At 41.0% G+C, this 9,427-nt stretch overlaps 1 protein-coding gene across 1 annotated transcript in view; it reads right to left on the bottom strand.

Moving 5' to 3' along the window:
* Window positions 1-839: 839 nt before the first annotated feature.
* The window catches only part of cacna1eb (calcium channel, voltage-dependent, R type, alpha 1E subunit b), a 122,947-nt gene continuing 114,359 nt past the window's right edge, over window positions 840-9,427 (bottom strand). The window contains 7 exon segments of the mRNA XM_052127881.1: window positions 840-3,386; window positions 3,475-3,620; window positions 6,438-6,528; window positions 6,809-6,914; window positions 7,148-7,194; window positions 7,304-7,404; window positions 9,244-9,351. Coding sequence (XP_051983841.1) covers window positions 2,838-3,386; window positions 3,475-3,620; window positions 6,438-6,528; window positions 6,809-6,914; window positions 7,148-7,194; window positions 7,304-7,404; window positions 9,244-9,351 — 1,148 coding nt within the window. The 3' untranslated portion in view covers window positions 840-2,837.

Here is a 9,427-nt window from a genome sequence, read left to right as displayed (position 1 = left end):
ATGGGAAACGCACCCCTGTATGAATTTCTTTCTTGTGGGGAACAGAAAAGGAGATGTTTTAATGAATATAACAGCCTGTCTTTTTATACAGTGAATAGTGCTTCGATTTAAAGCATAAAACTTTGTAGTCCATGCAGGTTATGCACCATATTTTAATTCTTCCAAAGGCATACAATAGATTGTGGTGAGAAACAGCCCAATATTTTCAGTGAAAATATTGCCGTCCATAATTTACCGCACAATAATAAAACAAATTTGAAAACGTAATTGAGTCGGTGTGTGCTTTCTTCCGCCATCTTGAATGTTTCCATTTCCCAATGCGGACACACCAATTGTATCAGGGAAGTCTATGTGCAATTACTCATCAGGTGTGTCTTTCTATGTGAAATACCTTAATGTTGAAGCTGTTGGTTCAACTATAGTTCCCAGCTGTGATGTAGTAGTAGTAATCAGACCGATCAAGGAGTCAGAGACAATGCTGATGACTTTCAAGAAACCGTTCATTGACTGACGTGCGCTAACTCAATGAATGTCAAACTTAACTGGCTCATAACACATAAAAATGGTCTTTTGTCACCTCTTGCTGGCTAAAACACTTAATGTCACAGTGATGAATGAAAATACACTCTTCTAGCTGCTCTTACACTTTTAAACTGTGAAAGATTTTGTGTTTTTCTAATCAACACTTTCACTAGACTTAGTCCAATTTGGTAATAAGTGGTCAAATTAGTAGTGTTTATTTTGGAGAAACATCATAATAATAAAAGATTACTCTATGCATTAACGATGAGTCACTCATAAAGTCAAACATAAACAACAGCAAAAAACTATCACAGGGTAAAAAGTGTATATTTTATTGGTTTATACATAAAGTTATCAGGATGCTTATTCACTCAAATTCAGTAACTTATATCAAAAATCCAAATTCCAAGAAGCCTGAAAGTAAAGTCAAATATTACATGTTTTTAGAGAAGAAATCTTTTAAAACACATTTAAAAACAGTTCCTGAATTGATGTGACATCAAATTTGACTGTGACAACTTCACCCATTCTCAACAAGTCAACTCTTTGCTCATATAATAGAGTTATGTCTGTAAACCCCTTCACACACACAAGAAATTCAGCTAAACTAACTTAAATTAAACATTTACCATAACTGAAGCCTCAGCGGTAAAGACCAATCTTTTCTGTACGAACAATTATTATATCATGGAATCACATGGAAATTTGATTTGACAAATTGTATTTAGTGCAATTGTTTGTATAAACGGATCTTTGAAAGTCAAGTTAATTCTTCTCAACCTTGTGTGATAAAACTGCAAGATCATATGTAAGACTTTTCAGGGAATTTATGTTTATTTAAATGATTTAGTTATTTCTCAATTTGCAAAACATTAAGAAATGTATTGAGTACCTATATGGTCTATTCAGTTCAGAAATGTAAAACCGTGCTCTGATGTAGTGAATATTATTAGAAAAATTATAATAATGTAACAAAGAGATTCAGAAATAAGTGGAATTGGGGTAAAGCATAAATAAATACAACTTGCTTTTTGTGTTGCATGACAAGACCTTAAACATACAACTGAGAGAGAAAAACAAAAATCAAATGTGAAGCATTTCAAGACACTGGTTCTCAAAATGTGAACCCCCCCAACAATCCCTTTCAAACAATTTAAAACATTTGTGACAATACATGCAATAACCAATGGGCTCAATTTCTTATTTCTTTTCCTCCGCATTTTTGTCTTTAAGCCTCGTTTATACTTTCGCTTGGCACTGTAGCGTGTCCTGTGTGTGCACCTCTTGACAACTCGAGGCGTTTATACTTATGTGGCGTCAGGGGTGTTCACTGTGCCATCCTTATGTAAACAAAGTCGAATTTGTGCGCACGCCAGATTTTAATGGGCGAAGACAGGAATTAACACTTAAAATTGACTCTCTACCCCATACAACACTTTTTCAAGGCTTCAGAAAATTAAAAAAGTGCATGAGTGATGTGAATGACTTTTATGGTGCTTTTGGAGATTAACAGCACAATCACGATCCTCTCAATCCTTCATTATTGCGCTTTACGGATGAAAAAATGACCTGATTTGAGGGTGAGTAAATTATGGCAAAAAATATATATTTTTGGTTGAGCTATATTAACATTGCTCCTGCAGAAGTATAGCTTATTATTTATTCTATTTTTGGATGTTTTACAAGTAGACTCACTGAGCTCTTTATTAGGTACACCTGTACACCTTATTCAAATGATTATCTAATCAGCCAATACAATGATTCAGATACGGGCCAGGAACTTCTGTTAATGTTCACATCAACCACCAGAAGGAGAACAATGTGATTTCAGTGATTTTGACAGTGGCATGTTTGTTGGTGCCAGATGGGCTGGTTTGAGTATTTCTGTAACTCCTGGGATTTTCACACAAAACAGTCTCTAGAATTTACTACGAATGGTGCCAAAAACAATCAAACAAACAAAAAAAACATCCAGTGAGCGTCAGTTCTACGGATGGAAATGCCTTATTTTATTTTTTGAGTTTTTTTGTTTCTAAGGGGGTCTTGGCCAAAAAATAACTAAAACCAGAAAAAAGCTATTAAACACCTAAATAGGGCCTGATGTTTAAATGTACTGTATGAGTTGAAACTCACTGATAAGAAATCTAATGAGATATATGAGAATGTAAATGTGAAAAGTCTTATACCCTCATTTCATTGAACACACCATTGACTCATGTATCTATGAAACTCCTCTTAAATATTGTTCATTCAGCATCCACCTCAATGTCCTCCAACAATGTTTGTCAATTTGTGTCTCTTTTGTACAACCTACTCTAGTATTTGTCATCTTCTGGATCACTGAGTGCTTCACCACCGGCGACAGATATGCTCTGAGCCAGTCGCTTGCGGAAGTGTCCGTTGGGCACCTGCCAGCCCATCCGCGACCTTGTACGCATCGACGCACTGACGGTGTTGGCGCGACCAAGGCTTGTGGCCACCGCAGCCTCAAACGTGAGAGTTTCCATGGGAGCAGAAGAATCTGGGCTGTGCTCTTCCTCCTGTAGGGCAAGGAAAGACTCTGATGGGTAACGTCGGGCTGATGAAAGATATTCGTCCACTTCAAAGTGTGTGCTCTCCTGCTGCCTCAGCCTGCTTCCCTGCTCTTCTGCATCGTTGTCCCATAAAGCAGCACTACAGCAGCCTATCATCTGCTGCACATCATCATCATCATCATCCACTTGCGATGAAGGCAGCTTGTGGCACACCAAGGGCGAGTATGAGATGTGTGGCCGAGAGCAGGTGGACATTTGGGACATGCGACGCTTACCGCTCGGGGTGCTGGACTCTGAGGTTGAGGGAACAGGGCTTTCAGAGCTGTTGCCCTGAGGAAAAGTCACATTTACAGTGTTTTACAACTATAATCCAATGATCGTCTTCATGAGAAACAGATGATTTGACCAGTTTGTTTACCTGTCTGGTGACCACACGTATCCTCTCTTCACTGGGAGAACTGGAGCGTGATTTGGATTTGGTGTTGTCCGGGGACAGGAGGAGCCGTTGTTCTTTGGGTCGTCCCCGCACCTTTTCCATGTTCTGCGTCTGGTCTGAATGGGACACTGTAAATTGAGAAGTACATTCAGGTAAGCCAAGTGACTGTTTATAATTTTGGGTAAGTTACTCAAAAAGTAATCCTCAAGAAATGTCTAATTACTTCACTAAATCTGTAATTAACTTGCTGTACAGATTACATCATCAAAAGTACTTACATTAGTTCCCTATCTGTCACTCACTCAACGTTGTGTCGATGTAGTGCCACTAGGGGTCGCAATTGGGAGCCCCAAACACCTCTGATATTTGAGAAAAGGCGAATGAATGTTGGCGAGTGGAATTTGCATACAGGTATAAAGGAAGCCAGTTTGCAACCACTCATTCAGATTTGTTCTTCGAAGCCGAGCGGTGTCTATGTACTCCACTGCGTTTCCATTCACCTCAAAGCATAAAGAGCATTTTAAGCTTTAAGTGCAGAGAACACCCCTGGGCACTTCGACAGACACACTAAGAAAGTATATCTGAAAGAGTATTCCTCTAAAAAAGGTACGCTTACGACACGGTACGTTTCACGTGGCTATGACTCAGATCTGTCACCAAGCATTCAGCCCTTGGACGGACCTTGAATTTCTTCAGGCATGGGTCCCCTTAGAGCAAGTGTCCAAGTGTGTCGTCGTCACGACAGACGCCTCCAAGGTAGGATGGGGTGCCATTTGTAACAGGCACGCAGCCTCAGGTTCCTGGACAGGACCCTGACTGTGTTGGCATATCAACTGCCTCGAGTTGCTGGCAGTATTGCTGACCCTGCGGAGGCTTTGGCCATTGATCCAGGGCAAGCCAAGGTGGTTTACGTTCATGTCGTATGTCGCAACTCACCTGCAGTCTCCTCCTTTGGAGTCAGCAGTGACTGAAGTTGTTGCAGGTCACTCACATCACAGGCGATCTCAACCGCACAGCGGACGTGCAAGTGGCGCTCAAGGGAGAGTGGAGACTCCACCCCCAGATGGTTCAGCTGATTTGGAGTCGATTCGGCGAAGCACAGGTAGACCTGTTCCCTTCCCGGGAGTCCTCCCACTGCCCACTCTCGTACTCTCTGACTGAGACCCATCTTGGCACAGATACACTGGCAAACAGCTGGCCCCAGCTGACTTTGAGCAAGATCAGGGAGGACAAAGAACAGGTTGTGTTGGTGGCACCGTACTGGCCCACCCAGACTTGGTTCTCGGAGCTCACGCTCCTCTTCCTCTGAGGAACTGTTTTGGGGGACAGCAGAAGGGGAAGGCTGTCTCCAAACAGAAGATGGCCCACTGGATTGTGGATGCCATCGCCTTGGCATATCAGAGTTCATGCCACTGATTATTATTTTCAAATGAGTTTTGCAGCAAACTTAAGGCAAATTGTCCATTATTGCCAAAGATTTGCTGCAGGTTCACCACTACTGGTAAAGAGCTGCAAACTTCTGGCAAACATTTGCAGCAAATCACAAGCTCATTTGCATGTGAAAATAACGAGTGTCAAATTTGCATCAAATTAGTGGCAAGTTTGTGGTTAGTTTGCCAGAACTCTAGATATTTCGTAAGGGTTGTTCTGGACATCTGAGACATAACATTGGATTATTTACCCAAGAAAGCACACAGACAAGTAGGAAATTAGAAGAAAACTGCCTAAGGTAAGAGTTGATTTAGAGTGTGTGGCTACTTGAGGCTTATGCAGTGTTCCATTCAAAGTTGGATGTGGTATATTCCTACTTGACATTTGACAAAGTCTAAACTTAGTCCCTGCATTTGCATTTTGGTGTTTCCCCCAGCAGAAAGAGCTATCGATCACTTTTAATACTAGCCATGATTTATTTGTCAGTGGATGAATGTGATTAATTATACTTACATTCTTTATCATTTAATGTATCCCATATCCAATGTAGCCCATATTTCTATTCTTCTAATGCATTGCATACAGCCCATTTACAGAAATCTACCAAATACTTGTGCATGGACTGTCTTCATTTATATTAATGTTGCTTGGCAGAGAATGGAATATATAATTTACCATCCGTGGGATGAAACAATGGCGATGAATGAAAAAACACCCGTGAAACAATATCAAGAAAAACATTTGATCCATGCCAAGTCCCAGGAAAAGTTCGTACAGGTCCAAAGACAGCACAAATATTGCCAAATTGAGCTTCCATTCACACATTTTATATTTTTTATCCACAATTAATCTCAGTAAGCCTGCGAGTCTGATGTATGACCGGTGAGTACATCACTGTATAAATCTCTCTTTCAGAAGTTAAAAATGTTTTTGTGTTGTTTTCTGGTCTGATTTGGTCACAATTTTACAAAACGTCTGTGGCGATCCCATCTGTATAAATGTAGGAGCTGCTTTTAACTCCTCAAGAAGGCTTTTGTCGCATCCCACAAGTGCAGCAAATTGAATTTTTGGTCACAAACATGGTGGTGCAGCCAAACTGTGACATCTCATGAAACAGGTCCATAGGGCACATACAGTGCAATAACCGGAGAAGAACCTATAAATTTAAATACACTTGACCAAATCCATTCACATTTTGTGAGCACTATTTTGCCAACCTGCAAACGCTGAAGATAAAGAAAAAAAAAATAAAAACTTCATGGACATGCACACTGACTTTACACATATGACGCATCATATAACCTCATTAAAATAGGGGCCATACATTCATGTCTATATTTCTACATCATTACCACAGGGTGGCGCTCATTTGCGAGGCTTTATCTTTTTGTAATATAAGGTTTAAACTCTGCAGCTCTTTACATATTGTTAATTTGGTTAGCCTTATTTGTACTCTGGTACCATTGAAATATTCAACAGTCACTACTATCTATAGGAGATGGACAGTAACAGACCTGCAGCTTTGTAGCTCTTGTGTCTAACTCTGAAGGCATGTTCAGGTGGACGATCTTCTCCCCACAATCCGTTCAACCCAGATTCATCAACCTGTGTGTCAGATCAGACACAGTCAACACAACATCTCAGTTTTTCAGCCTTCATTTTATCTTTCTGTAGTTTACAAAATATGATTTGTATGCTAGATGGCATTTACATTGCAACTGGCCCGCTCAACTTGTGGGCCAGTTGCTATGTAAAATCCCGGGCAGATTTCTCTTCCCAGTCCAGCCCTGCTCAACAACTACTGTTTTTGTTTACTGCACTGAGGATATACCGATGTGTTGTCCAACCCATAAATCATAGAAGCAAAAATCGATTTGATTGGTACCTGAGAGACGTCATAGTCTTCACTGCTGTCAGCGCGCTGACTCATGGGCTGTAGTAACAATTCCTGTGGAGATATGGGGCTCAAAGCCACAAACCCTCCACTTGTCCTACAATGCACAATACACAATGCATCTTTAACACATATATTACATAAACTTATACTTGGGTCACTTGATAGAAGCTAGTCAAATAAATCAGTGACAACATGAACAGTTTGTGTCAAATGCCAAACCACTTGAGAACCACTAATATACACTACTCCTAATAAGCAACCAATTGTAAACAACAAAGCATACAGAGCTCTATTGATGAACAGTATAGTGAAGTGAACAATACATACAGGGCTGATCCAGCACTGTGTGCTATCAGGGGCAGTGTAGAACTTCTCTGTAAAAATAAATCAACAAATACAACATGGTATGCCAATAGCATGTATACCAATTTGTCTAAATGCGAAAACTGCAATTGTATTAATAATGCAGTCATGTCATTATACCTGTGCCTCCACCTGCTGCCTCAACTTCTTGGCTTTGCTCTGCTTGAAGTAATCCATGATCATCATAGAGGCATAGATCTTTCCAACGGTCATGTCTGTGTCTGAAGACACACAAACATATTTAAGTTACGCAAACTATAAAGTCATAGAGAGCATTACTTCAACTGCAAACTCTTCGTACAGTTCTCGTAAAACTATTTTAAACAGGAAAGGTGTCATTGTTGTAGAGGTATAGCAACATTCTCAACCAGAGGTGGACTGGACATCAGGAGAACCTGGTCTTTTCCCAAGGTGGCAGCTGCAAAAAGGGGCGTGATATGCCAAAGTGGGCCACGGCACCATTTCCATATGGACTCCACAAGACCTCTGAAGGTGTCCTGTGGTATCTGGCACAAAGACGTTAGCAGCAGATCCTTTAAATCCTGCAAATTGCGAGGTGGGGCCTCCATGGATCTGACTTGTTGGACCAGCATATCCCATGGATGGTAAATCAGATTGAGATCTGGGGAATTTGGAGGCCAAGTCAAGACCTTGAACTCTTTCTCATGTACCATTCCTGAACAATTTTTGCTGTGTGGCAGGGCGCATTATCCTGCTGAAAGATGCCACTTCCATAAGGGAATACCGTTGCCATGAAGTGGTGTACCTGGTCTGCAACAATGTTTAGGTAGGTGGTACATTTCAAAATTAACATCCACATGAATGCAAGGACCCAAGGTTTCCCAGCAGAACATTGCCCAGAGCATCACACTCCCTCCTACCTTCTTCCCATAGTACATCCTGCTGCCATCTCTTCCCCAGGTAAACGATGCACACGCATCCAGCCATCCACATTCATCAGACCAAGCCACCTACTTCCATTTCTCCATGGTCCAGTTCTAATGCTCAAGTGCCCATTGCATGCTCTTTCGGCAGTGGTCAGCGGTCTGCACAGGCACTATGATCGGTCTGCTACTATGCAGCCCCATACGCAGCAAGCTGTGATGCACCGTGTGTTCTGACACCTATCTGTCATGGCCAGCATTACGTTTTTCAGAATTTGTGCTTCAGTAGCTCTTCTGTGGTATCGGACCAGATGGGCTAGCCTTCGCCAGTTGTCCCTCCTTGGACCACTTTTGGTAAGTACTTAACCACTGCATACTGGAAACACCCCACAAGACCTGCCGTTTTGGAGATGCTCTGACCCAGTCATCTAGCCATCACAATTTGGCCCTTGTCAAAATCGCTCAGATCCTTACGCTTGCCTATTTTTCCTACTTCCAAAACATTAAATTCAAGAACTGACTGTTATATTTGCCTAATATTTCCCACCCCTTGACAGGTGCTATTGTATCGAGATAATAAATGTTATTCACTTCACCTGTCAGTGGTTTTAATGTTGCTCAGTGTATGTTGAGGATTTAATTGTATGGGTAGTGGAATATTGATACTAAATTAACAATGCTAAATGCTGTTTACCATATCATACCTTATTTTGTGCAAGGGTAATATGGGTTAATCCATCCATCCATACATCCATCAAATAAACATATTGTATCTTACTTTTTGAGCATAGTGAATCATGACACATACTTATGAAGGTGGTTAACCTAGTATAAAATCCTGGTTAGGGTCACCAGCACACCAGCATCCCTTGCTGGGAGACCAGCACCCAAAACACAATATAAACTGGTGACTAGCAATGCTTTCTATCTTTCTGTCTTTTCCACAGAGTAGCTCTGCCAAGGCACTACATGAAAACTCAGGCTGAGGGCAGAAGATTAGGTTATAATATAGGCTGAACATTTCTGATTTTGCATACGCTTAAAAATTTAATATTTAGAGTTATGATGGCAAATGAAATAATTTAGCATCATAAACTTGCATGCTTTGAGACTAATTGTAAAAATAACATCCGAACATATCACATGTGCAGATGTGCCATGGCAGCTGAGCATCACCTTTATTGATAGGTACCAGCAGATCCAGTGTCTTCTGAGAGAGGTGTGGCCAAATAATACTTATCTCCTTTTGCAATTCCATGTCCAACTGGATCCGGTCCTCTCCCCCTGGCAGGACACATCATCATGAAAATAAAGAGAAGTAGACTGAGTTTTGCATCTCTATTTAGGATCTCTTTAGGTG

Source organism: Xyrauchen texanus, chromosome 6 (genome assembly GCF_025860055.1).
Source record: "Xyrauchen texanus isolate HMW12.3.18 chromosome 6, RBS_HiC_50CHRs, whole genome shotgun sequence".
NCBI lineage: Eukaryota > Metazoa > Chordata > Actinopteri > Cypriniformes > Catostomidae > Xyrauchen > Xyrauchen texanus.
The sequence above is the reverse complement of the archived record's forward strand: the minus strand, read 5'-3'. Positions and strand labels throughout refer to the sequence as shown.